This window comes from Oncorhynchus kisutch, linkage group LG1 (assembly GCF_002021735.2).
Source record: "Oncorhynchus kisutch isolate 150728-3 linkage group LG1, Okis_V2, whole genome shotgun sequence".
NCBI classification, from domain to species: domain Eukaryota; kingdom Metazoa; phylum Chordata; class Actinopteri; order Salmoniformes; family Salmonidae; genus Oncorhynchus; species Oncorhynchus kisutch.
In genome coordinates, this window is record NC_034174.2 from 34,390,322 (window position 1) to 34,418,266 (window position 27,945).

The 27,945-nt window shown below is 43.7% G+C and overlaps 1 protein-coding gene across 2 annotated transcripts; it reads left to right on the forward strand.

Annotated features, from left to right (window-relative positions):
• Nucleotides 1-9: 9 nt before the first annotated feature.
• LOC109895618 (protein kinase C delta type) lies at nt 10-27,945 on the forward strand. 2 transcript variants are annotated; one of them, XM_020489470.2, is made up of 18 exons: nt 10-621; nt 8,789-8,924; nt 9,144-9,343; nt 9,422-9,491; nt 9,885-10,044; nt 12,653-12,684; nt 12,883-12,968; nt 15,561-15,690; nt 15,784-15,884; nt 20,604-20,697; nt 20,982-21,112; nt 21,340-21,513; nt 21,772-21,863; nt 25,542-25,604; nt 25,846-25,984; nt 26,187-26,375; nt 26,488-26,616; nt 26,887-27,939. In XM_020489470.2, the coding sequence occupies exons 2-18, from the start codon at nt 8,810-8,812 to the stop codon at nt 27,043-27,045; spliced, it is 2,064 nt and encodes a 687-aa protein (XP_020345059.2). In that variant the 5' UTR covers nt 10-621; nt 8,789-8,809; the 3' UTR covers nt 27,046-27,939. The 2 variants fall into 2 exon arrangements, with proteins under 2 accessions (XP_020345059.2, XP_031678318.1); XM_031822458.1 differs by having other exon boundaries at nt 487-621; nt 9,144-9,491; nt 26,887-27,945.

A 27,945-nucleotide genomic window follows, 5' to 3' on the forward strand; every position in this document is an offset into this window, starting at 1 on the left:
ATCTGGAACAGACATACTCATCCCGCATACAGCGATCTGGAACAGACATACTCATCCCGCACACAGCGATCTAGGACAGACATACTCACAGCGCTGCCAATATTGAGAAAGGCTTAAAAAAAAGTCACGGTATAAAAAACTGTAGAATTCAATAGGGAAGTGGAGGCATAATTGACTAAGCACTGTTGTAAAGCTAAGAGTTGAAGAACTTGGAGTTAAAAGAGGGCAATTCATTATTATCACCAATTGGCATAAATGTTTTATGATGCCTATACAATGGATCAATGTCAACACAGGAGTCAGGAGATGACCAATAATCAGTGAAACCAAAAGAGGACATGGATCTGTGTATTCTGGGTTGCCGCAAAGACTTCTGCATCCGCAGTGCAGTGCAGTATAGTGCGTGTGTGCGTGCGTGCGTGTGTGTGTGTGTGTGTGTGTGTGTGTGTGTGTGTGTGTGTACGGTCGACGTCACTTCGCTACAGTCTGCGGAGAAGCCTGAGAGCAAGCGAGCAGTAGCTTACTTCCTCGATCGACGGAATCACAGACGAGAAACTGAAGGGAAGACACGAACAAGAAAACTCACGAAACAAGAAATAATCCACACGTTTGCAAGACGAGGTAAGTCAACGGAAAATGACTTTCGGTCATTCGGCTAATTGAGGAAATATATTTTTGTAACTTTTTTCGGTTTTGTTGCGTTTTGCAACCTAGTTTGAGAAGTTTTTCAGGGTTGATTATTGAATGCTTAAATAGCCTTTATACTTTTTACTAGTAGTTGCGCTTGCGCGAATAGCGTACTAATATTTCGAGTACTAGTATTTCGAGTACTAGCCTACAACTGTAATGTTATCTGTTGTTTATGGCGGGCACTGACATGCGCCACATACCAGATAAAAAAAATTGCACAGTAACCTACAGTTTCATGACGTGCAAGAGACGAATGAATCCTTCAAGAGAACGTTGGCCTTGACGAATACTTCAAATGTTTCTAAACTGTAAACGCCGGGGTCTTTTTATGAACAGACTGTCATATAAATCCAGACTTTTCTCAATTATGAGACATCAAGAAACTATTATTTTATATTTGTAGAAAAGAGTGATGATACTGTACATAATAGCCTACCTTGCTTCCAAATCGCTCTGGGGTTTCTCAAGATCACGACACGTTGAATTGACGTCTGTGCCCAGTGAGAAGGCATTGATGGAGAAACCGTTTTAAAGGCATCCACTTATCAACACTATTCAGTTCATTTCCCAATTACTTTACATTTCATGACCAATTCTGCATGTTTGTTGTTGGCTAATAACTGTGTTGAAAAGAAAGGTACTTGACTGTGAAACTTTGGTCCCCGGGGCCCTTTTGTATGCAGGTTTGCTTGCTAAGGGAATCCCCCTTTCATGTTGCATTGCATTGTGAGTCACCACTGGGCCCAATCACAATGCCTACTGGAGTTGGTGAAGCACATTCACATCCAACTAACAGTGCAAAGATGAAACAAGAAGAAGACATGATCTCTGCACACCCAGCTGTTGGCCAACTTGAACTGATCAGATGATGATGTTGAAGACACTGATCTCATTCTTCTCAAAAGGAAGTGTGTGTGTGCGCGTGCGCGTGCGTGTGTGTGTGTTCCGGCGCATGGAGTAAATTGACTCTTTAATATCTTATTCCGTTGTGTCCCACTATAAAGACTGGACTGATCATCGTGTTGCAGCCTCCATCACAGAGAGTGATCAGCTTTATCCATACGCTTCACTTTCATTGCCTGGAGTGTAGCCCATTGTGTGAGTGTGCGTGCGTGTTTATTTGCGCTGCTCAACAATCAGAAGATCAGACCTCGACTGGAACATTGTTCAGCTCACTAGCTGCATGGCTTTGGCTGTGACTGCACTGGAGATGTTATGTCATAGATTAACAGGCTGAATAGTGGTCACTTTGAATGGCCCCATTAGAGTTTGAGTTATGAGTCTGTGTAAGAAGGCCTGTAGTCATTACCGCTCGCTCTCCGTTCATCCATCTCTCCCTCTCTCCCTTCATCTCGGTCTCTCTGTTAGATCATAAGTATTTGTTCTCGCCCGTTGGTTTGGTGACAGACTTCAACTTTATAGGATAAATTGCACTATAGATGGTGACACAAAAGGTGGACGGGGACATATATATATTTTTATCAGGTCAGATGAACACTCCAAACAGCCTACCAGACCGCTCTGAGGCGTCCGCATGGTCCTAAAGCACACCCTGGCTTAGTTTTGGATCACATTTTAATCATAAAACTGGGGGGGGGACATGTCCCAAGTGAAAATTGTACAGTTCACTACTGGCCCAGTAGCCTTGAGTTACGAAGGAGGAGATTAGAGTCCAGGTCCTCTACAGTCTACTACAGGTCATGTCTCCTGCAGAGTCTACTAGAAGTGGTCTGCTGTGAAAGAAATAACCATGACTGCCATAGATCGTATGAGCTTGTGAAAGGAATAACCATGACTGCCATAGATCGTATGAGCTTGTTCCAGGACTGCTGTCTCACTAGTGTGTGTGTGTGTGTCAGAGGGGTTCTTTAAGCTTACACTTGAGTGACGGTCTCTCAGCTATAATAAGTGTTTGTCTCTGTGTATGGTATGTGTGCTTGCATGTCTACTAGCATGAGTCTACCGTTGTTGCGTTGTTTGATCTCCACAGGGTGATGATGCAATGATGCTTCACTTCCCTGTCCAGATCTGTATTCTCTACATAAAAGTTTGGACTAACACACAGTTTCACACTCCGCCCACACATGCGCTCACGCACGCACGCACACACACACGCACGCAGACACACTATTAGTGTTCGGTTTAAAGCTGGAATCCACATTAGGTGAAACAGCGCCAATGGTCGCCCCAGGTGCATTTGTTACTGTTTTTGTTTTGTTTATGGAAGGAGGGTAGGAGCATCCAGCATACTGGTAAAACAAAAATGGAATATAAACTCTGCTGTTTTACCACATGTGCAATGATGTCCAACGGGGAAGAACTGTCTTTGTTGTGACATCGCAAATGGACATGGCAGTTTCACTGCTAATGAGTCCAGCTTTAAGACCCACGTGATTTGATAGGATGTGTGATGCTTATTTATCACAGTTTCGTTGTGTGCTGTAATAGAATCATCTACAGCCTTGTAAATACACCTGGCTACCCATGGCTGACTAGTAACTAACACGTTTCCAGTCTGCGCTTGTCATTTACCAAAAAGCTCTGCCACAGTTTGCCAGGCTAATGATGGCCAGTGTACTGTAGCACAGCTGTGTGATGTCATTGTCTGAGGTGCTGTCAGTCAGCTGTCTGTGAGTCAGAAGGGGATGATGTGTGAATGCATGACTGCATTGGGACAATATGCATATGTTTATTCAACACAGTTGCTGTGATTCACTATATTGTCATACTATAAACAAACAAAGTGTTTGGAGAGGGAGGTGGACAGTGGACACAGGCGATGGGAGAGGAGGAAGAAAGAAAGCGATATGGAAAGGAGTATGAGCTCACAGCCAGGCTCATTGCCACTACATACAGAGAGAGAGAACCGGCTGGTGGACAAGATTATAGTGCTGAGCGATTAACCGAAATATCAGTTATTTTTAGTTTTTTAAACAACTAATTGACCAACCTATTTGAATTCCATTGAGTTTTTCGTTTTAATGTGAGCTCAATGTGCACACTGCGCTGCACCTTTTCTGGAGATAAATTAGATCATGCCAGAACTGTGTGATATAGTAGTGAGTTGTAGTTTCCAACAGGCCAATGTTTTACATAGTTTAGCGCAGAAAACATGATAATTAACTACAATGACCATAATCCATTTTGCGTCTACTTGTACGGTCTGTGTTTATTTTACTCCTGCTACGTAAGAGACAGAAGGATACATAGCAGAGCAGTTTACACACGTTCACCCATCACTCACAAGCTACTGATGTACAGAGCAGTTTACACACGCTCACCCATCACTCACATGCTACTGATGTACAGAGCAGTTTACACACGTTCACCCATCACTCACATGCTACTGATGTACAGAGCAGTTTACACACGCTCACCCATCACTCACATGCTACTGATGTACAGAGCAGTTTACACACGCTCACCCATCACTCACATGCTACTGATGTACAGAGCAGTTTACACACGCTCACCCATCACTCACATGCTACTGATGTACAGAGCAGTTTACACACGCTCACCCATCACTCACATGCTACTGATGTACAGAGCAGTTTACACACGCTCACCCATCACTCGCATGCTACTGATGTACAGAGCAGTTTACACACGCTCACCCAGCACTCGCATGCTACTGATGTACAGAGCAGTTTACACACGCTCACCCAGCACTCGCATGCTACTGATGTACAGAGCAGTTTACACACGCTCACCCAGCACTCGCATGCTACTGATGTACAGAGCAGTTTACATACGCTCACCCATCACTCACATGCTACTGATGTACAGAGCAGTTTACATACGCTCACCCATCACTCACATGCTACTGATGTACAGAGCAGTTTACACACGCTCACCCATCACTCACATGCTACTGATGTACAGAGCAGTTTACACACGCTCACCCATCACTCACATGCTACTGATGTACAGAGCAGTTTACACACGCTCACCCATCACTCACATGCTACTGATGTACAGAGCAGTTTACACACGCTCACCCATCACTCACATGCTACTGATGTACAGAGCAGTTTACACACGCTCACCCATCACTCACATGCTACTGATGTACAGAGCAGTTTACACACGCTCACCCATCACTCACATGCTACTGATGTACAGAGCAGTTTACACACGCTCACCCAGCACTCGCATGCTACTGATGTACAGAGCAGTTTACACACGCTCACCCATCACTCACATGCTACTGATGTACAGAGCAGTTTCTTCGTGAGGTATCTCTACCTGAAAATACATGATCTAAGTGATTGCTGGTAGGTTTTCAGCAGTCATAAATGTAGGCTTTATTTACTTTGATTTTTGTCAGACTGCATAGACAGCAGGTGTATAGAGATGATGACTTGGAATGAAATAATAAAGTCAGCAAATAAAACAAATGTAATATACACAACAACTGAAATATTTTATTAAAATAAAGTAATGTCAATAAGTGATGGTTAATAAGTGATAAGCAGTAATGGTCACTACCATCATGGGACTTTTATTCATTGTTTTATTCTGTGTTGTTGCAGCATTCAATCCACATAATGCATAGAGCATTTCATGTTTAAAAAAATGATTGGGCCTTCTGAGTGACACAGCGGTCTAAGGCACTGCATCACAGTGCTAGAGGTGTCACTACAGACCTGGGTTTGATCCCAGGCTGTATCATAACTGGCCGTGATCGGGAGTCCTATAGGGCGGTGCACAATTGGCCCAGTGTCGTCCAGGTTAGGGGAGGGTTTGGCCGGGGAGGGGGGGCTTTACTTGGCTCATCGCTCTCTAGTGACTCCTTGTGGCAGGCCGGGCACTTGCAGGTTGACCTTGGTCAGTTGAACGGTGTTTCCTTCCGATACATTGGTGCGGCTGGCACCAATCTCTGATTTGCCTGGTAACACACACACACACACACAGTTTATTATTGATCAACAGCCGGAATCATCACAGCTCAAAGCTTGAACACATCGACTCCTGCTTTAATACATGCTGAATGTCATTCCTCTGTCTGTCATTTTTCTGTCCTCTCTTACTTTTTCTCTTTTTTCTTTCCTTGTTTTTGCCATCATTTCTTTGTCTTCTGACATATTTTTGACGTGTATGGGTGGTGGTGTAAAGCTGGGGAACAGAAACACAGGAATGTTGTTGAGGAGCCCTCTTTAGACTTTGGACTTGTTGAGACTTGCTCCCTCCCAGGATGCAGGGAAATACCTTCAGTACCAGAGCTACAGTACACTCAGAGAGAATCACAGAGATCACACACACACATTCTTCAACACCTGCTACTATCATTTCACACCATACACACATTCTCACTGACAAAATTATAAATGAAGCTGTTCTTGACAGAAGTGCTTAAATGCCATGTTTTCTGTGTTCCTATTGTAGGCTATGTGTGTGTGTGTGTTGGTTTGGATTAGGGTTCTTCTAATGTGAGATTGAACCATCAGAGTTCAAGTTGAACCTTTGGTTTACAGTGTCAGTAAGGTTAAAGTCACATGTGGATGTGAGATATGTGAGAAGGGCGTTGACTCAGCTCCGTTTCTCATTAGTAGGTTTAGGCCTATGTCACAGAAAGAGTTTCTGTTTGTTAAGGTGACTCAGAATATCTTTATTTCTCATACACACCCATACTCTCACTCGCTAACTAGAGTCACTCACTCACTCACACGCACACTCACTAACACACGCACGCACACACACACTCTCCCACATACGCACTCACACACACACACAAATATACTCACTCACATAAATAGTGGCTGGTTGCACCTTAATTGGGGAGGACGGGCTCATAGTGATGGCTGGAATGGAATTAATGGAACAACATAGAGCTATTCATTTTACAGTAATGGTTCTATGTGTTTGATGCCATTCCATTGACTCCATTCCAGACATTACTATGTGCTGTCCTCCCCTCACCAGCCTCCTGTAATATACACACATATGGATACATACAGTACCAGTCAAAAGTTTGGACACACCTACTCATTCAAGTGTTGTTCTTTATTTTTGATCTACATTGCAGAATAATAGTGAATAGATCAAACTTTGAAATATCACATATGGAATCATGTAGTAACCAAAAGATTGTTCAACAAATCAACTTCTTCAAAGTAGCCACCCTTTGCCTTGATGACAGCTTTGCACACTCTTGGCATTCTCTCAACCAGCTTCACCTGGAATGCTTTTCCAACTGTCTTGAAGGAGTTCCCACATATCCTCAGCACTTGTTGGCAATTTTTCTTTCACTCTACGGTCCAACTCATCCCAAACCATCTCAATTGGGTTGAGGTCAGATGATTGTGGAGGCCAGGTCATATGATGCAGCACTCCATCACTCTACTTGGTCAAATAGCCCTTACACAGCCTGGAGGTGTGTTTTGGGTCATTGTCCTGTTGAAAAACAAATGATAGTCCCACTAACCAGATGGGATGGCGTATCGCTGTAGAATGCTCTGATAGCCATGCTGGTTAAGTGTGCCGTGAATTCTAAATAAGTCACTGACGGTGTCACCAGCAAAGCACCCCCAACCATCACACCTCCTCCTCCATGCTTCACAGTGGGAACCACACATGAGGCGATCATCCATTCACCTACTCTGTGTCTCACAGAGACACGATAGTTGGAACAAAAAATCTCCAATTTGGTCTCATCAGACCAAAGGACAGATCTCCACCGGTCTAATGTCCATTGCTCGTGTTTCTTGGCCCAAGCAAGTCTCTTCTTATTGATGGCCTTGAGTAGTGGTTTCTATGCAGCAATTTGACCATGAAGGCCTGATTCACGCAGTCTCCTTTGAACAGTTGATGTTGTCTGTTACTTGAACTCTGTGATGCATTTATTTGGGCTGCAATTTCTGAGGCTGGTAACTCTAATGACTTATCCTCTGTAGCAGAGGTAACTCTGGGTCTTCCTTTCCTGTGGCGGTCCTCATGAGAGCCAGTTTCACCATAGCGCTTTGGTGGTTTTTGCAACTGCACTTGAAGAAACTTTCAAAGTTCTTGAAATTTTCCAGATTTTTTTACCTTCATGTCTTAAAGTAATGATGGACTGTCATTTTCCTTTGCTTATTTTAGCTTGCCATCATATGGACTTGGTCTTTTATAACGACACAAGGCGAGACCCAGATGTAGACACGGGAGGCAGATGTTTTGAGCTCTGATGTTTATTATAATCCAAGGAGTAGGCAAAAGGCAGGTCGGGGACAGGCAAGAGTTCATAACCAGGTCAGACTCCAAAACGATACAGGGCAGCAGGCAGGCTCGAGGTCAAGGGCAGGCAGGCGGGCTCAGAGCTAGGACAGGCAAGGGTCAGAACCATGAGGACGAGAAAAACAGACTGGAATAAAACAGGAGCTAGGAGAAAAACCGCTGGTTGACTTGACAAACTGGCACAGACAGACAGAAAACACAGGTATAAAATACACAGGGATAATGGGGAAGATGGGCAACACCTGGGGGGGTGGAGACAAGCACAAGGACGGTTGAAACGGATCAGGTTGTGACACTTTTACCAAATAGGGCTATATTCTGTATACCACCCCTACATTGTCAAAACACAATTGATTAGCTCAAACGCATTAAGAAGGAAAGAAATTCCACAAATTAACTTTTATCAAAGCACACCACATGAAGCTGGTTGAGAGAATGCCAAGAGTGTGCAAAGCTGTCATCAAGGCAAAAGGTGGTTACTTTGAAGAATCTCAAATATAAAATATATTTTGATTTGTTTAACACTTTTTTTGGTTACTACATGATTCCATATGTGTTATTTCATAGTTTTGATGTCTTCACTATTATTCTACAATGTAGAAAAATAGTAAAAATAAAGAAAAACCCTCAAATGAGTAGGTGTGTCCAAACTTTTGACTCATGAAACAATGAATTAAACAATTATCCACATTAGTAGCATGTGACTGATGCTGGTGGATGTGTGTGTTTGCATGCGCGTGCGTGTGTGCATAACCCTCATAACAGATGGTGAAGTTACTGAATCACGGCTGTCATGTGCGTATGAACAGGAGGCTGAGTGACGGACATGTCACTGCAAATATGTTGCCGTGGTTACATTCTGCTTGGCCATGTCTTTGAACAGGTGGCCCAGTGACACATCACCATGGCGCCCTTCTTGCGGATTGCCTTCAACTCCTACGACCTGGGTGTGCTGTCTCCACTGGCCCCTTCTGATCCCCCCTTCTGTGCCATCAAGATGAAGGAGGCCCTCACCACCGGTGATAATCTGACTATTACTGTAGTTATTACTGTGTTATAGTAGGACTATTTTAGTCCCATTGTCCCATAGAATCACATTGTAACCTGTTACCAGTGTGGTACAGATGTGCACATTTTTTGATTGTTACACAAGAATATGAAAAATCAGTCTCTTATCTTATCTTTTAACCTTTATCTAACCTTTCTCTCCCTTTCCCTCTCTCCCTCCTTCTCTCCAGAGCGTGGTAAGACCCTGGTTCAGAGGAAGCCCACCATGTTCCCAGCCTGGAAGGCCAGCTTCGACGCCCACATCTACGAGGGGCGTGTCCTGCAGGTGCTGCTGATGAAGACTGCCGAGGAGCCATTGGCTGAGGTCACAGTGGGCGTGTCCGTCCTCGCCGAGCGCTGCAAAAAGGGCAACGGCCGTGCTGAATTTTGGGTAGGAGGTCTGCAGTCGGATTCTCTACCTTCCTGCCTGAATTATGTGTCTAATTTACAGATGATTGTTTGTGTTCAGGTGGACCTACAGCCCTCAGGGAAGGTGATGATGGCAGTGCAGTTCTTCTTGGAGGGAGCAACTGATACAGGTGAGAGTCAGGAGACAAAGCCCACCTCTCTTCTTCTCATCCTCCACTTTTCCCTTCCTACCTGGCCTGGCATCTTTTATGTGATGTTTGTCACACTGAAGCCTTCTGTCTGTTCCCTTGGTTCTCATCTGTTCACTGCACTTACTTCTTAAATACAGACAGAGTAGACAGCACAGCACACACATTCTTGCAGTCATGTACAGGTCTTGTATATGAATCCCGGTTTTCTAAACATAGTTCTCTATTCTTGGCTTTCCTATATAAGGTTTTGCCTGTTTTCTCATACTAACAGTGTACAAAGCACTCCAAATGTTGTCTCTACTGTTCCTAACGCTACATTCATGTTTCTAAATTGTAGCGCTCCACTGACGCTTCTCTCCCTGTCACCCATAGAGGGCAAGCTGCCCACGAAGGAGGAGGAAGGGGGGCCCACCATAAACCGCAGACGAGGAGCCATCAAACAGGCCAAGATCCACGAGGTCAAATGTCACGAGTTCATCGCCACCTTCTTCAGACAGCCCACCTTCTGCTCCGTCTGCAGAGAGTTTGTCTGGTCAGTTATTCAGTCTGTCCAGCCATCTGGCTCTTTACTCCTAGCTCTATTATCTGTTCGCTTGTTGCTAACAGAAGTGATTCAATATTTAGAAGTTTTATTATCGGTTCCATTCATCTAATTTAAGTGGCAACGTCTTGGTCGGTCTACTTCATGCTGAGAGACTGAGTGGGGAGATAAGATTAGACAATGTCTTAGTAATCTCCTCCTATCTAACTTTAGACTTAGGGTTGGTGGCTAAGAAAGTGGGTCAGAAATCCTGCATTGTGTGGAAATACCAGCACAACATTTAGCAGTGTATTTGCAAAATCAGCACCTCTTCACTGCTAGTCATTTATTTTCAAGTGCTGTAGTGTTGTGTTCTACTAGAATAGGTGGTGTCTGTAGAGACGGTGACAGAGTCTCCGTTTGCTGCTGTATAAACAGTGCTCAACTATCAGCTGATTGTGGTCACAACCACAATTATTGGCAACCTTGACAAAGATTAGCAAAAAATACTGTACACTCTTAGAAAAAAAGGGTTCCAAAAGAGTTCGTCTCCATAGGAGAACCCTTTTTGGTTCCAAGTAGAACCCTTTTGGGTTTCATGTGGAACCCTATGTGGAAAGGGTTCTATGTAGAAACCAAAAGGGCACTTCAAAGGGTTCACTCTTTTACACTAGGTTGTAGACAGCACCTTTTTTTCTAAGAGTGTATAAAATCAACAGCATACAAATACTGAGCTATATTGTATGCTCAAAAAAATACTAATACAACTGCTCTGAGAAAAAGATGGCTATCAAAATTATTGGCACCCCTGTTTTCAATACTTTGTGCACCCTCCCCTAGCAAAAATAGCAGCACTTAGCCTGGTTCTATAATGTTTTATGGGATTGAAGAACACATTGGGAGGGATGTTAGACCATTCCTCCATACAGCATCTTTCCAGATCCTTGATATTCTTCGGTCTGCGCATATGGATTGCCCAACAATGCCCCATGACCAGTGAAAGCAAAACAGCCCCATAACATCAATATACCATATTTTACAGTAGGCATGCGGGTATTTTCTGCATATGCATCCTTCTTTCAAGGCCAAACCCACCACTGGTGTGTGTGGCCAAAGAGCTCTATTTGTGTCTCATCTGACCATAGCACCTGGTTCTAATCCAAGTGCCAATGCCGTTTACCAAACTCTAGGCGTTTACATTTGTTGGTTTCTCTCAATAAAGGCTTTTCTATGGCAACCCTTCCAAATAGTCTATTGGCATGGAGGTGGCGTCTAATTCTAGATTTGGAGACTTGGCAACCCCAGGATGTGACCAAGTTCTGTAATTCTCCAACTGTTGCCATTGCTCTTTTCTTTGCCTCCCAAACCATCTTCCTCACTGTGCGTGGGGACGAGATACACGTGGGTCCACTTCCAGGCAAGTTTACCACTGTTTCAGTGGTTATAAACTTCTTCATTGCTTCCCTAATAGTGGTAAGTATATATATTGTATATATATATTTTTTTCAGTCTGTTTTTTGTACACATTGCCTGATTTATGAAAGTCAAAAACCATTTGTCTCTTTTCATTAGTGAGTTCTTTGCCTATCCCCATGGTGATGGGTGACAAATGGACCAACTCCTTTAACCCCAGTGAAACAGGAAGCCCTGAAAGGCCACAATACAGTTCCTTAAGCAGAAATGAACTTAAAACAAAGCTGAATGTTAATGCAGATTCAATTTTGTTAGATTTTATTCATAAGAATCGTTAGGGCTGCCAATTCTGCCAAGTATCTTTGTTAGATTTTATTCATAAGAATCGTTAGGGCTGCCAATTCTGCCAAGTATCTTTGTTAGATTTTATTCATAAGAATCGTTAGGGCTGCCAATTCTGCCAAGTATCTTTGTTAGATTTTATTCATAAGAATCGTTAGGGCTGCCAATTCTGCCAAGTATCTTTGTTAGATTTTATTCATAAGAATCGTTAGGGCTGCCAATTCTGCCAAGTATCTTTGTTAGATTTTATTCATAAGAATCGTTAGGGCTGCCAATTCTGCCAAGTATCTTTGTTAGATTTTATTCATAAGAATCGTTAGGGCTGCCAATTCTGCCAAGTATCTTTGTTAGATTTTATTCATAAGAATCGTTAGGGCTGCCAATTCTGCCAAGTATCTTTGTTAGATTTTATTCATAAGAATCGTTAGGGCTGCCAATTCTGCCAAGTATCTTTGTTAGATTTTATTCATAAGAATCGTTAGGGCTGCCAATTCTGCCAAGTATCTTTGTTAGATTTTATTCATAAGAATCGTTAGGGCTGCCAATTCTGCCAAGTATCTTTTTTAGATGTTATTTTATGACCAAAAAAAAGGGTTTTCCCCGAGCAATTGTATTAGTATGAAATAATATAATTTCCCCATATTTTTTGCATACAAAATAGCTCAGTATTTATGTTCTTTATTTTATACAGTCTTCTTTGCTCGTCTTTATCAAGGGTGCCAATACTTTTGGTCGTGACTGTCCAGTATGTACTCCATTCTCACTTTATCTCCTTTCATCATCAGCACAACACCTAATCATTAGGTGATCATCATCTTCACTGACCCTCCATAATCTCTCACTCCTATACCTTTGTATTCTACAGGGGCCTCAACAAGCAAGGCTACAAGTGCAGACGTAAGTGTACAATAACATGGACTGCTCTGCTATACAAACCAATGCACACAACATCATAGATACACATTATAAACACTGTAGTTATGAACACTCCCACACTGCAGGGCAGACTATACAGCACTACCAGTGACTTTCATATCTGCCTGTATGAACGGTGCTCACCTGCCATCAATATACTCCATATCCCTTCTCTCCCAGAATGCAATGCAGCCATCCACAAGAAATGCATCGACAAGATCATTGGCAGGTGTACGGGCACGGCCGCCAACAGCCGGGACACTGTGGTACGTTGGGACTACTTATTCATTCATTGATTAGGACATTTCCTTATTTACTTGTCCTGTGTCAGTCCAACGTGGAGTTTTCTCCCTCTCCCTGCAACCGTGAGTGTGAGTGTCATTCCAGTTTATCTAATCTGTTTAGTTAGGCTATTACATGTTATACACTGATTATACAAAACGTTAACTACACCTGCTCTTTGCATGACATAGACTGACCAGGTGAAAGCTATGATTCCTTATTGATGTCACTTGGTAAATCTATTTCAGTGTAGATGAAAGGGAGAAGACAGGTTAAAGATGGATTTTTAAGCCTTGAGACAGTTGAGACATGGATTGCGTATGTGTGCCATTCAGAGAGTGAATGGGAAAAAATAAAGAAATGTAATCAAATTTGAATCAATCAGTATTTATGAAGCCCTTTTTACATCAGCCGATGTCACAAAGAGCTATACAGACACCCAGCTTAAACCCCAAGCAGCAGCAATGCAGGTGTAGAAGCACAGTGGCTAGGAAAAACTCCCTAGAAAGGCCAGAACCTAGGAAGAAACCTAGAGAGGAACCAGTATCTGAGGGGTGGCCAGTCCTCTTGTGGCTGTGCCGGGTGGAGATTATAACAGAACATGGCCAAGATGTTCATATGTTCATAGATGACCAGCATGGTCAAATAATAATAATAACAGTGGTTGTAGAGGGTGCAACAGGTCAGCAGCTCAGTGTTAAATATCAGTTGGCTTTTCATAGCCGATCATTCAGAGTTAGAGACAGCAGGTGCGGTAGAGGGAGAGAGTCCAAATCAGCAGGTCCGGGACAAGGTAGCATCTCCGGTGAACAGGTCAGGGTTCCATAGCCGCAGGTAGAACAGTTGAAACTGGAGCAGCAGCATGACCAGGTGGACTGGAGACAGCAAGGAGTCATCATGCCAGGTAGTCCTGAGGCATGGTCCTAGGGCTCAGGTCCTCTGAGAGGAGAGAGAGAATTAGAGGGAGCATACTTAAATTTACACAGGACACCGGATAAGACATGAGAAATACTCAAGATATAACAGACTAATCCTAGCCCCCCGACACATACACTATTGCAGCATAAATACTGGAGGCTGAGACAGGAGGGGTCGGTGCCAGGTGCACAGGTTTGTGTCAAGAACTGCAACGCGGCTGGGGTTTTCATGCTCAACATTTTCCTGTGTGTATCAAGAATGGTCCACCACCTAAAGGACATCCAGCCAGCATCCCTTTGGAATGCTTTCGACACCATGAGGGTGTTCAGAGGGCAAAAGGGGGGATGCAACTCAATATTAGGGAGGTGTTCCTAATGTTTGGTATACTCAGTGTATAGGACTATGGCCAGTTACTGTGTCTTGTAAAAGACTCACGTATGGCCTTGTGTCAATTGAGAAGTCAGTAGTTCTCAATGATCTCCTCAGGGACCCCCAGCCGTTCCAGAGTTAGCACACCTGATTCAATTTGTTAATAAACACAATAATAAAATCTATGGATTATTTACAATATGATATGGCTATTATACCAAAATAAATAAATAAATTCTCTGGTTCTACAAATAATCTTTGAGATTGAGAAAGGTTCTTTGTAGAACCTTTCTCCATTAAAAAAAGGGTTCTATATAGCCCCAAAAAGGGTTGTAACCATAGCGGGGTTTCCTAAACTCAGTCCTGGGCCCCCCCTTGGTGCACTTTTAGTTTTTTGCCCTCGCATTACACAGCTGATTCAAATAATCAAAGCTTGATGATTAGTTAATTATTTGAATCAGCTGTGTAGTGCACAGGCAAAAACAAAAATGTGCAGCAAGGGGGGGCCCAGGACCGAGTTTAGGAAACCCTGTTTTATAGAACATTAGGAAAGGGTTCTTTATAGCTCCATACAGATTATATTTAGAAACTTAAACATGGTTCTTTATAGAACCTTCAACAAAAGGTTCCAAATAGCACCAAAATGTGTTCCGCTATGGTTACAGCCAAATAACCCTTATTTGGAACTATATAGGACCATTTGTTTTTAGTGTGTAGCTGTGATACCATTAGCTGTCGAAGTGTCAAAGGGTCAGAGTCCAAACTAGCAGGCATCAATCAGACCTGCAACCAATCGGATGAGGTCCCCTCACATTCCAGTCAATATTAATCAATAGAGTGGACAAAAGAGCACAGATAACTGAGCTTAGTTACATTCAAAAGTGAGGGATTCTGCATTCACTCACACCTGAGGAGTGGTGAGAAGGGGCATGTTCTGAGTGAGAGAGGGGCTTAAATAAGGCCATCTGTAGACTAGAGATAGAGCAGGAGAGGAGACCAACAGAAAGTGTGTCTGTCAGTCTGTGACCTTCTAAGGAACACCACGGACACTACTACAGGAAGCATCACACCACGGGATGCAAAACAAAAGGAGAGGGGGAGAGAGCATGGCAGGAGAGAGAGAGACAGAGAGAGAGACAGAGAGAGAGACAGAGAGAGAGAGAGGAAGAGAAATGGGGATGATGAGACAGGTGCGCAGGGCCATGAGGTACCCTCCCAGGCGGGTGTTTTGCCCCCAGTTGGTACCGATGGATCTGGGTGTTGATGAGTTGTGTGTGTGTCCGTCACAGTTCCAGAAGGAGCGCTTTAAGATTGACATGCCACACCGCTTCAAGAACCACAACTACATGAGTCCTACCTTCTGTGACCACTGTGGCAGTCTGCTGTGGGGCCTGGTCAAACAGGGCCTCAAGTGTGAAGGTAGGGAGCTGTGTGTGTGCTGTGTCTGTTGTGTTTGTGTTGTCATTGTATTTACCTATACAGTATACTGTAACTCTTTCTATTCTCTTGTAGATTGTGCCATGAATGTGCATCATAAGTGTCAGGATAAAGTGGCCAACCTTTGTGGAATCAACCAGAAACTACTAGCTGAAGCACTTACTCAAGTCAGCCAGGTAAGTGAGAGAGTTTGTTGTGTGTATGTGCAAGCGTGCAGGCATGTGGTCTATGTGTCCCGTGTATGTGGACGTACGTTCTTGCAAGCGATTGCAGCAAAAGCAGTCATCTCGCTGTGATGTTCTCAGATGGATTAAGAGCTCTCAACATGTAAAAAAACTAAATATTTTCGTGGAATTGAACAAGACCACTTTCTCTTGGTTACAGACAGCCAAAATCAATGTGTGCTTAAAGCTGAAGTTGCAATGAGTCAGCAGGCATTTGAATGGCGTCTCTGCGTTGCTCAGAGGACGATGGACAGAAAATGCGCTGTCGTCAGTTATATGAAATGGTGCCAATTTTGTACTGTCACTAAGTATGATCATATTTATTATACAGTTATAAGACAGGTGAAATATTATAGTAAGTCATTTAGAATTAGATTGTTAGTATATTTAGAAAGAATTTCAATTATTTCAATCATTTCAAGCCCTATTCCCCTACTTTTTTTAAATAGGAAAAAAATCATACATGATTTTTCATATTTTCATATTTTTATCATGTTTGTACTGTGTCTTGAGCTTGTGTCCTCAACAGTGACTGCACATCACTGATGTATACATTTTTTTACCAGAAAGGTGAGATTTGAATCTTTCTGGCAGTATAAGAATTGTTTGTGTTTATTATCAATCCCCTCTTCCTGGGGTCCAGCAACATTGGGGCAGTTATACATTTTAAAAACATTACAATGCATTCATAACAGATTTCACAACATATTAAGTGTGTGCCCTCAGGCCTCTACTCTACTACTACTTATCTATACAAAATCTATGTGTAAGTGTGTGTATATTGCGTATGTTATCGTTTGTATGCATGTGTGTCTATGTTTGTGTTGCTTCACACTCCCCGCTGTTCCGTAAGGTGTACTTTTATCTGATTTTTATCTGATTTTACTGCTGGCATGAGTTACTTGATGTGGACTAGAGTTCCATGTCGTCATGGCTCTATGTAGTACTGTGCGCCACCCATAGTCTGTTCTGGGGACTGTGAAGAGACCTTTTGTGGCATGTCTTGTGGGGTATGCATGGGTGTCTGAGCTGTGTGCCAGTAGTTTAAACAGATAGCTTGGTGCATTCAACATGTCAATACCTCTCACAAATATAAGTAGTAAGGAAGTAATTCTTTCCTCCACTTTGAGCCAGGAGAGATTGACATGCATATTATTAATGTTAGCCATGCTGCCCTGTTCTGAGCCAAATGCAATTAACCTAAAGTCTTTCTTTGTTGCACCTGACCACACGACTGAACAGTAGTCCAAGTGTGACAAAACTAGGGCCTGTAGGACCTGCCTTGCTGATAGTGCTGTTAAGAAGGCAGAACAGCACTTTATTATGGACAGACTTATCCACATCTTAGCTACTGTTGTATCAATATGTTTTGACCATGACAGTTTACAATCCAGGGTTACTCCAAGCAGTTTAGTCACCTCAACTTGCTCAATTTCCACATTATTCATTACAAGATTTAGTTGAGGTTTAGGGTTTAGTGAATGATTTGTCCCAAATACAATGCCTTTAGTTAGTACAGATTGAAAAAAGTAACGGGCCTAGACAGCTGCCCTGGGGAATTCCTGATTCCCCTGGATTATGTTGGAGAGGCTTCCATTAAAGAACACCCTCTGTTCAGTTAGACAGGTAACTCTTTATCCACAATATAGCAGGGGGTGTAAAGCCATAACATATATGTTATGGCTTCCTTAAAGCCCCCCAGCCCGGCTTAAAACTTACTCTTGAGAGTTGAAATAGTGGAATGCACAAGGTGCAATTTCAAAATTGGTTAGTGCATCATCAGTTCCTCTTGTCATGTTAGTCATTGCATACCATAAGAGAGCTATTACTTGTCAGAAATGTCCAGATCAAGTTTGGTACAGCAAATTGGCCAGTGTTACCTAGTGTTTATTTTTCAGTGTAACATTTCTAGTGTTGATTCAGGAGTTGTTGTCTAGTGGACGGGTGGGGTGTTGGTTGAGATTTGGGTTAGTGGGGTTGGGGTTTGTGGTGATGGCCCTTTCCCTGCCGGTGTAGGAAGTGGCCCCTTTTCCAGCACAGGTTGCAGCGGTGTGTTGAGATACAGTCTGAGGTTGGATGGATGTCTTTACAGATCTTACAGATGATGGCTGTGCAGGTTGCGGCCAGATGGCCCAGTTGGCCGCAGTTCCTGCATAGTTTGGGCATGCTGTAGTAGTGGACGGAGCACCTGTTGTTCCCAAGTGTGATGGTGCTTGGGAGGTGTTGGACTCCGCCCACTCCATTTGATCCGGTCTTAACTGGACCAGCCATTTTCGTGCCCCAGTCCAGACATTGTTACCTTCAAATCAAATCAAATGTATTTATATAGCCCTTCGTACATCAGCTGATATCTCAGTGCTGTACAGAAACCCAGCCTAAAACCCCAAACAGCAAGCAATGCAGGTGTAGAAGCAAGGTGGCTAGGAAAAACTCCCTAGAAAGGCCGAAACCTAGGAAGAAACCTAGAGAGGAACCAGGCTATTAGGGGTGGCCTGTCCTTCTCAGGCTGTGCCGGGTGGAGATTATAACAGAACATGGCCAAGATGTTCAAATGTTCATAAATGACCAGCATGGTCAAATAATAATAATCACAGGCAGAACAGTTGAAACTGGAGCAGCAGCACGGTCAGGCGGACTGGGGACAGCAAGGAGTCATCATGCCAGGTAGTCCTGAGGCATGGTCATAGGGCTCATGTTCTCCGAGAGAGAGAAAGAGAGAATTAGAGAGAGCATACTTAAATTCACACAGGACACCGGATAAGACAGGAGAAACACACCAGATAGAACAAACAGACCAAATAGGTCTCAACCACACTGCACACTGCCCTAACCCATCTGGACAAGAGGAATACCTATGTGAGAATGCTGTTCATCGACTACAGCTCAGCATTTAACACCATAGTACCCTCCAAACTCGTCATCAAGCTCGAGACCCTGGGTCTCGACCCCGCCCTGTGCAACTGGGTACTGGACTTCCTGACGGGCCGCCCCCAGGTGGTGAGGGTAGGTAACAATATCTCCACCCCGCTGATCCTCAACACTGGGGCCCCACAAGGGTGCGTTCTGAGCCCTCTCCTGTTGCGTGGCCACGCACGCCTCCAACTCAATCATCAAGTTTGCGGACGACACAACAGTGGTAAGGCTTGATTACCAACAACGACGAGACTGCCTACAGGGAGGAGGTGATTGCCCTCGGAGTGTGGTGTCAGGAAAATAACCTCACACTCAACGTCAACAAAACTAAGGAGATGATTGTGGACTTCAGGAAACAGCAGAGGGAACACACCCCTATCCACATCGATGGAACAGTAGTGGAGAGGGTAGTAAGTTTTATGTTCCTCGGCGTACACATCACAGACAAACTGAATTGGTCCACCCACACAGACTGCATCGTGAAGAAGGCGCAGCAGCGCCTCTTCAACCTCAGGAGGCTGAAGAAATTCGGCTTGTCACCAAAAGCACTCACAAACTTCTACAGATGCACAATCGAGAGCATCCTGTCGGGCTGTATCACCGCCTGGTACGGCAACTGCTCCGCCCACAACCGTAAGGCTCTCCAGAGGGTAGTGAGGTCTGCACAACGCATCACCGGGGGCAAACTACCTGCCCTCCAGGACACCTACACCACCCGATGTCACAGGAAGGCCATAAAGATCATCAAGGACAACAACCACCCGAGCCACTGCCTGTTCACCCCGCTATCATCCAGAAGGCGAGGTCAGTACAGGTGCATCAAAGCTGGGACCGAGAGACTGAAAAACAGCTTCTATCTCAAGGCCATCAGACTGTTAAACAGCCACCACTAACATTGAGTGGCTGCTGCCAACACACTGACAATGACACTGACTCAACTCCAGCCACTTTAATAATGGGAATTGATGTAAAATATATCACTAGCCACTTTAAACACTGCTACTTAATATAATGTTTACATACCCTACATTATTTATCTCATATGTATACGTATATACTGTACTCTATATCATCTACTGCATCTTTATGTAATACATGTATCACTAGCCACTTTAAACTATGCCACTTTGTTTACATACTCATCTCATATGTATATACTGTACTAGATACCATCTACTGCATCTTGCCTATGCCGTTCTGTACCATCACTTATTCATATATCTTTATGTACATATTCTTTATCCTTTTACACTTGTGTGTATAAGGTAGTAGTTTTGGAATTGTTAGCTAGATTACTCGTTGGTTATTACTACATTGTCGAAACTAGAAGCACAAGCATTTCGCTACACTCGCATTAACATCTGCTAACCATGTGTATGTGACAAATACAATTTGATTTGATTTGATGTTTATCTCCCCCCTCCTCCCTCTTGTGGTGGTGGCTGGTTCCTGGTTGTGGGCTGGTGCCGGTTCTGTGAGCGCGATAGTGGGAGGTAGGGGTAGAGAGACATGGAGAGAGAGAGCGAAGTAGAGATTGTGTCCATCGGCCTTGGCTGGCTTGGAAAGTTTACCGTTTCCATCAGACTTCACTCGCATAGAAAAATTGGATGGAAACATGGTTAGTATTGATTTAAGACTGAAGAATTTGCTGTGTGGATATGTCAGTGGTGAAAAGGAAAGTGTTTTTATTTGCTTCTCCATCTCATCACCCTTTTGTAAACATTTTCTCTCTCCCTCTGTCGCCTGTATGTTTTTCAGAAATCCTCCTCTCGGCGCTCAGACCCAACCCTACCTGACCCAGATATAGGGGTCTATGAGGAAGTCATTAGGAACTCCATTGGTGGTCTGGATGGTCAGTGTGTGTGTTGATTTTATGAACATATTTGATGATGATGTGTGATGTTAAATTCACTGAAATCAAGTTGGTGTAAATTGTTTGAAGACAAATATGTTTTTATATATACCCTTACAGAAAAAAACACGATTTAACATGTGAAAACGTGTTTTTGGAACACTCCACATGATCACTTGTGAAATGTGTGTGTTTTTTCCATAAGGGTAATGTTAATTATAATAATGATGATGATAATGACGATTGGGATGATGACTTTATAATGACCTGTGTGGGTTCCCCAGACGGCCCCTCCTATGCCAGGCTGTGGGAGGGCTCAAGCCCTCACCCCCCATCTCGCCTCACCCACCTGACACGCATCAACGTAGACAACTTTGTTTTTCACAAGGTCCTGGGCAAGGGCAGCTTTGGCAAGGTAAGCCTGGTACAGCAGACAGTCAGGATCCTAGAGCAGCACAGTTCACATACTGGACACCAGTAGACACAACAGACTTTATGGGAGGATATTACCACCAATATAATATTTAAATCCGGTTCACCCCTCTTCTTTTGTTTTCTCTTGTCTTCTTCTCTTCTTTCCTTTATTATGTTATTTTCCTCTCATTTTATTCCCCTTACTGTCCCCCACCCTTCTCTCCCCAGGTCCTGCTGGCAGAGTTGAAAGGTCAGGGGGAGTGGTTTGCGGTGAAGGCTCTGAAGAAAGATGTGGTTCTGATGGATGATGATGTGGAGTGTACCATGGTGGAGAAGAGAGTCCTGGCCCTGGCCTGGGACAACCCCTTCCTCACACACCTCTACTCCACCTTCCAGTCCAAGGTACGGACTCTAGCCCTACACACACTCCTTGGTCCTCTTACTGTGTGTCAATCTGAGAAGCAAAAACACAACAGAAAGATTAGCCGTTGTTTTTTTCTGATTAGCATTAGCAAAAGATAAGCGTCTACAAAAGCTGTCTCCAATAAGAAGTGATATCAACGCATAACAAACTCGTTTTCATAGCTTATTACACTACTACTGTACTGGGGACTATACATTACGTGTTATGATACCTGACGTTGAGCGTGTTGTCCACAGGAACACTTGTTCTTTGTCATGGAGTATCTGAATGGAGGAGACCTGATGTTCCATATTCAGGAGAAGGGACGCTTTGACCTCTACAGGGCAACGTGAGTTTCACCTGTCAGAAACACTGATAGTGTATAGATTCAGATAGTTTGAGTGAGGTCAAACACAGAGGAGGTACAGAGTCTCGTGTCTGTTGAGCTCTTCTGAGTGTGTATCTGAAACTGGATGTTAAACTAACTGGTGCTCAGTTTGGGATTATGGAGATGTTCAGTCCTCGGGAGCCTGTATAGCCTCTGTGCTCAGGACAGGTGAGATGAGGAGGCATTCACTTCGACACGGTTGCCAACGATACCTAATCCAGCATGGGCTAGACAGTTTCAGAGAGAGAGAGAGAGAGAGATATTCACCCTCTCGCTGTATTAATCATTAACCAATTGTGCGTGTGTATGTTTGCACACCACACAAGCTGGCATCACAGAATGGAGTCTTGGTTTGGTTTCTTGGACAGATTGGTAAACTGCTGAGTTTCCAATGAGTTTCACTATCTCAGAACATAATGAACCTGTTTACCTATTCACTGACTGACCCTAACCTCTTAACCCAGTGGCACAGACACAGTGGGCCGTGACTAAATCACACTTAAGACATTACAGTAAATACACACTGTTTCTTAAAGAGGTGCCTCTTCACCATTTGGCATGTATTGTGCGGTTCCCTCAGACACAGTGTGTGTGTGTGTGTGTGTGCGTGTGCGTGTGCGCGTGCGTGTCTACATGCATATGTATCACTGGCCACTTTAATAAATGGACCACTAGTCACTTTATACAATGCACTCTAAATAATGCCACTTTAACAATGTTTACATATCTTACATGACTCATATCACATGTAAACTCAGTAAAAAAAGAAACGTCCTCTCACTGTCAAGTGCATTTATTTTCAGCAAACTTAACATGTTCATACAAATATTTCCACATAACAAGATTCAACAACTGAGACATAAACTGAACAAGTTCCACAGACATGTGACTAACAGAAATGGAATAATGTGTCCCTGAACAAAGGGGGTGTCAAAATCAAAAGTAACAGTCAGTATCTGGTGTGGCCACCAGCTGCATTAAGTACTACAGTGCATCTCCTCCTCATGGACCACCAGATTTGCCAGTTCTTGCTGTGAGATGTTACCCCACTCTTCCACCAAGGCACCTGCAAGTTCCCGGATATTTCTGGGGGGAATGGCCCTAGCCCTCACCCTCCAATCCAACAGGTCCCAGACCTGCTCAATGGAATTGAGATCCGGGCTCTTCACTGAATGTCAGAACACTGACATTCCTGTCTTGCAGGAAATCATGCACAGAACGAGCAGTATGGCTGGTGGCATTATCATGCTGCAGGGTCCTGTCAGGATGAGCCTGCAGGAAGCGTGCCACATGAGGGAGGAGGATGTCTTCCCTGTAACGCACAGCGTTGAGATTGCCTGCAACGACAACAAGCTCAGTACGATGATGCTGTGACACACCGCCCAAGACCATGACCGACCTTCCACCTCCAAATCGATCCCGCTCCAGAGTACAGGCCTCGGTGTAACGCTCATTCCTTCGACAATAAACGTGATTCCGACTATCACCCCTGGTGAGACAGACAAAACCACGACTCGTCTGTGAAGAGCACTTTTTGCCAGTCCTGTCTGGTTCAGCGAGGGTCAGTTTGTGCCCATAGGCGACGTTGTTGCCGGTGATGTCTGGTGAGGACCTGCCTTACAACAGGCCTACAAGCCCTCAGTCCAGCCTCTCTCAGCCTATTGCGGACTGTTTGAACACTGATGGAGGGATTGTGTCTTACTGGTGTAACTCGGGCAGTTGTTGCCATCCTGTACTTGTCCCACAGGTGTGATGTTCGGATGTACCGATCCTGTGCAGGTGTTGTTACATGTGGTCTGCCACTGCGAGGATGATCAGCTGTCCATCCTGTCTCCCTGTAGCGCTGTCTTAGGCGTCTCACAGTACAGACATTGGAATTTATTGCTCTGGCCACATCTGCAGTCCTCATGCCTCCTTGCAGCATGCCTAAGGCACGTTCCCGCAGATGAGCAGGGACCCTGGGCATCTTTCTTTTGGTATTTTTCAGAGTCAGTAGAAAGGCCTCTTTATTGTCCTAAGTTTTCATAACTGTGACCTTAATTGCCTACCGTCTGTAAGCAGTTAGTGTCTTAACGACCGTTCCACAGGTGCATGTTCATTAATTATTTATGGTTCATTGAACAAGCATGGGAAATGGTGTTTAACCCCTTTACAATGAAGATCTGTGAGGTTATTTGGATTTTTACAAATGATCTTTGAAAGACAGGATCCTGAAAAGGGGACTTTTCTTTTTTTGCTAAGTTTATATACTGTATTTTATACCATCTACTGCACCTTGCCTATGCCGCTTGGCCATCTCTCATCCATATTCTTACATGTACATATTCTCATTCACCCCTAGATTTGTGTGTATTAGGTAGTTGTTGGGGAATCGCTACAGTCGCATTAATATCTGCTAACCATGTGTATGTGACAAATAAAGTTGGATTTGATTTAGTATACTATGGTATAAATACAGTTGTAGTATTCACATATAGTATTCACTGTTGTGTTTTTTAAGACTTTATTGTAGTAGTCAGTGTATTATTTTGTTTTTTTTAATATCCAATCTTTAAAAAATCGAATGTCATGCCCTGACCTTAGATATCTCTGTTTTCTATATATTTTGGTTAGGTCAGGGTGTGACGAGGGTGGGTACTCTAGGTTTTTGTATGTCTAGGGTTTTTTGTATGTCTATGGTTTTTGCATGTCTATGTTGGCCTGATATGGTTCCCAATCAGAGACAGCTGTTTATCGTTGTCTCTGATTGGGGATCATATTTAGGCAGGCCTTTTTCCCACTTTCTGGTGTGGGATCTGTTCTATGTTTAGTTGCCTGTCTGCATTATTCGTATAGCGTCACGTTTCGTTTGTGCTTGTTTGTTTTGTTTTGCTGAGTTTCGGTTTTATTAAAAACATGTGGAACTCATCTTTATAACGAACGTGACAGCTCTACTACAGTATGCTGGGAAATCTGAAAATGATGAGCATGGTTTTGATGGGAATGTTTTACTCTCCACAAAGTAAAACTGACTCAATCACAATCTCACACTCAACACTTGTTATTAACACCAACACTGTTTTTTTTTAAACCACTAGTGTTAATTTCACTCTTAGAGAGTTAATGTAACTCCTGAATCAACACTAGAATGTTACACTGAAAAATCAACACTAAGTAACACTGGCCAATTTGCTGTGTACTTGTTAGTGATTGTGAGTGTTGAGTGAGAGTCAAGGGAGAAACCTGTCTGCACAAACTCCACTTCCTGTCAATCAATCAGTCTCTTAATCCTAATCTCTCCATCCATATCAAGGCCCAATCAGTTCCCCCACCCCAGAGGTGAAAAGAAAAGCAGGTCAGAGATAGGCTAATCCTTTAGCTGTGGCTAGGCTGGGGCCACTGGGCCAAGAGCATCTCTCAGGTTTCATTCATCCTTACAGTATGCAGCCATTGTTCAGCTGCCTCCTCTGTGTACCACTCTATACAAATGGCATCTTCAGTAATGCAGCTAGCTACACACTGGACTGGAGTCCTCAGGGACAGACAGCATTGTTCAGGGGCCAACTCAATAGGGAGATGAATAGATAGAGTAGTACTCTGCTGCCAGCTAGCTGGACCTCTAGACTGTGTAGTGATGTTTATTTCTCTCCCTCCCTCCAGGTTCTACTCTGCTGAGATCATCTGTGGCCTTCAGTTTCTGCACTCCAAAGGGATAATTTACAGGTAAGTCACAAACACCATCTTCGGCACTCTAATGTACACTCACTAACCACTCACTCAATCACATTACTATACAGATAAAAGAGAATGGCCAGAGCCCCTCCACCAAGGATTGATATAGTGATAGTGACTCACTGTCCCACAATGTGAATGTGATTATTAGCTGTCATAACTCGCACCCTTTCCCCTCCACACCTATCTTTCCTCCTACTCTCCCTTACTTGTTTTGTCTCTCTGCCCTCAGAGACCTGAAGTTGGACAATGTGATGTTGGATCATAGTGGTCACGTAAAGATAGCAGACTTTGGCATGTGTAAGGAGAACGTGTTTGGGGAGAACCAGGCTACAACCTTCTGTGGGACTCCTGACTACATCGCTCCAGAGGTATGGAACACAGACATATACTTGGATGCATCATCTCAAATGACACCCTATTCCTTATTTAGTACCCTGCTTTTGACCAGAGCCAGAGTAGTGCACTTAATAGGGAATATGGTAATAGGGAATATGGTATTATATGAAAAACTATCACTGTGAGGGTCTCACTATGATGATATCACTCACTGTGTCTTCCTGTCACTTTTAGATCCTGCTGGGTCAGAAGTACTCCTTCTCTGTGGACTGGTGGTCGTTTGGAGTGCTGCTATACGAGATGCTGATTGGCCAGTCCCCCTTCCATGGTGATGATGAGGACGAGCTGTTTGAGTCTATCCGTACAGACACGCCCCACTACCCTCGCTGGATCACCAAGGAGGCCAAGGACCTGATGGAGAGGGTCTGTATGCCCCCCCCATACAGTGTCCCAATTCTGCCACTGAGTTTGTTTCTCTCCTCCTTTGTGTGTTTTTATCCCTTTATCACTGTGTTTCTCTCCTCCGCCCCTGCAGCTGTTTGAGAGAGACTCCACTCGCAGGCTAGGCATCGTGGGTAACATCCGTGTTCACCCCTTCTTCAAAACCATCAGCTGGTCTGCCCTCGAGAAAAGGGAGGTGGAACCCCCCTTCAGACCCAAAGTGGTACGGTCTAGACATGAGGTTTTATAGTGACTATATAGGACAGTTGTAATAGGCCTAGCACAATATAACATATTTGGGGTAGTTTCAAAGGGGAGAAGAGGCTGTCACTGACAGCCGTTTGTGTATCAAGTCAAAGATCTACAGTAATTCAACTACTGAATGCTCTGTAGAAATCCGGCATTTGCTGTTTATTATTTGATTCATCCCTTACTGTCTCCATCTATCATGTATCCTCTCTTCTGATTGGCATATCTCTTCTGCCAATCACAGAAAGCCCCAAATGACTGCAGCAACTTTGACAGGGAGTTCCTCAGTGAGAAGCCCCGCCTCTCCCATGGTGACAAGAACTTCATGGATTCCATGGACCAATCAGCTTTCGCCGGCTTCTCCTTCATCAACCCAGAGATGGAGCACCTCTTGGAAAAGTGACGGAGGGGTCTCTCAGCCAATCCCCATGCTCTTAGTTCTCAGTGACATCACTGGGGTCATAGGGGAAAGGTGAAGCCAGGATTACATTACTACTGTTTTAGGGTCACTTTGTCAAGGTGTCCTCATTCATGTGATCAAACCTTCAACTTGAGTGAGCTGTTCTACGTTCAGTATTTGTGACTGTAATAGAAACACAAGTTTCCTCTTCGGGTACTTACTTAGTGAAATGATAAGAGTTAAACTTAAACAGGAATTGGCCTCTGTTGTACAGATAGGTGTTATTGTGTGCATGCTAGAGTGTCCAGGTGTACTAGGGGCCTTATATTTTAATGGTCGTGTGTGTGTGTGTGTGTGTGTGTGTGTGTGTGTGTGTGTGTGTGTGTGTGTGGTGTGTGTGTGTGTGTGTGAGGAAATGGAAATGTCAATGCAGAGGGTTTTGTGTGAATGAGCTGTTTGCATGCATAAAGACCTCATACCAACACCAACCACCTCTCAATCTCAACAACCTCTGAATGTGTGTCACGTACTCTTGAAAGATTAACTGAATCAAAGTTCAGTTTGTCACTGCATGGGGAGCCCTTGCATCTACTAGACAAGTACGAGGGAGTTGTGGTCTGTGTTTGCCATAACAAGACCAAGTTCAGACTGAGCAACTACAGGTATCCCTGCCATTCCATGTAGCATCATCTGGGACAGGGACAGATTTGGTGTAAGTGAATAAGTGCTTATCGTGTATGATGCTATATGAATGTCTTTATTTGAGTGGTACTTAGTGAGATTCTGTATATAGATCTATATGTATATTGTTGTTGCGTATATTATTGGTGCGCTAAGGATTAGCTTTTTTTACTGTCTCCATTTTACATCTTAATAAAAAATCATCAACTCCCAGTGTCTTTA

Coding starts and splice junctions, on each gene's coding strand:
- LOC109895618 (XM_031822458.1), top strand. CDS start 8,810: ATGGCGCCCTTCTTGCGGATTGCCTTCAACTCCTACGACCTGGGTGTG. Junction 26,376..26,487: donor CCAAGGACCTGATGGAGAGG/GTCTGTATGCCC, acceptor CCGCCCCTGCAG/CTGTTTGAGAGAGACTCCAC. Junction 26,617..26,886: donor CCCCCTTCAGACCCAAAGTG/GTACGGTCTAGA, acceptor TGCCAATCACAG/AAAGCCCCAAATGACTGCAG.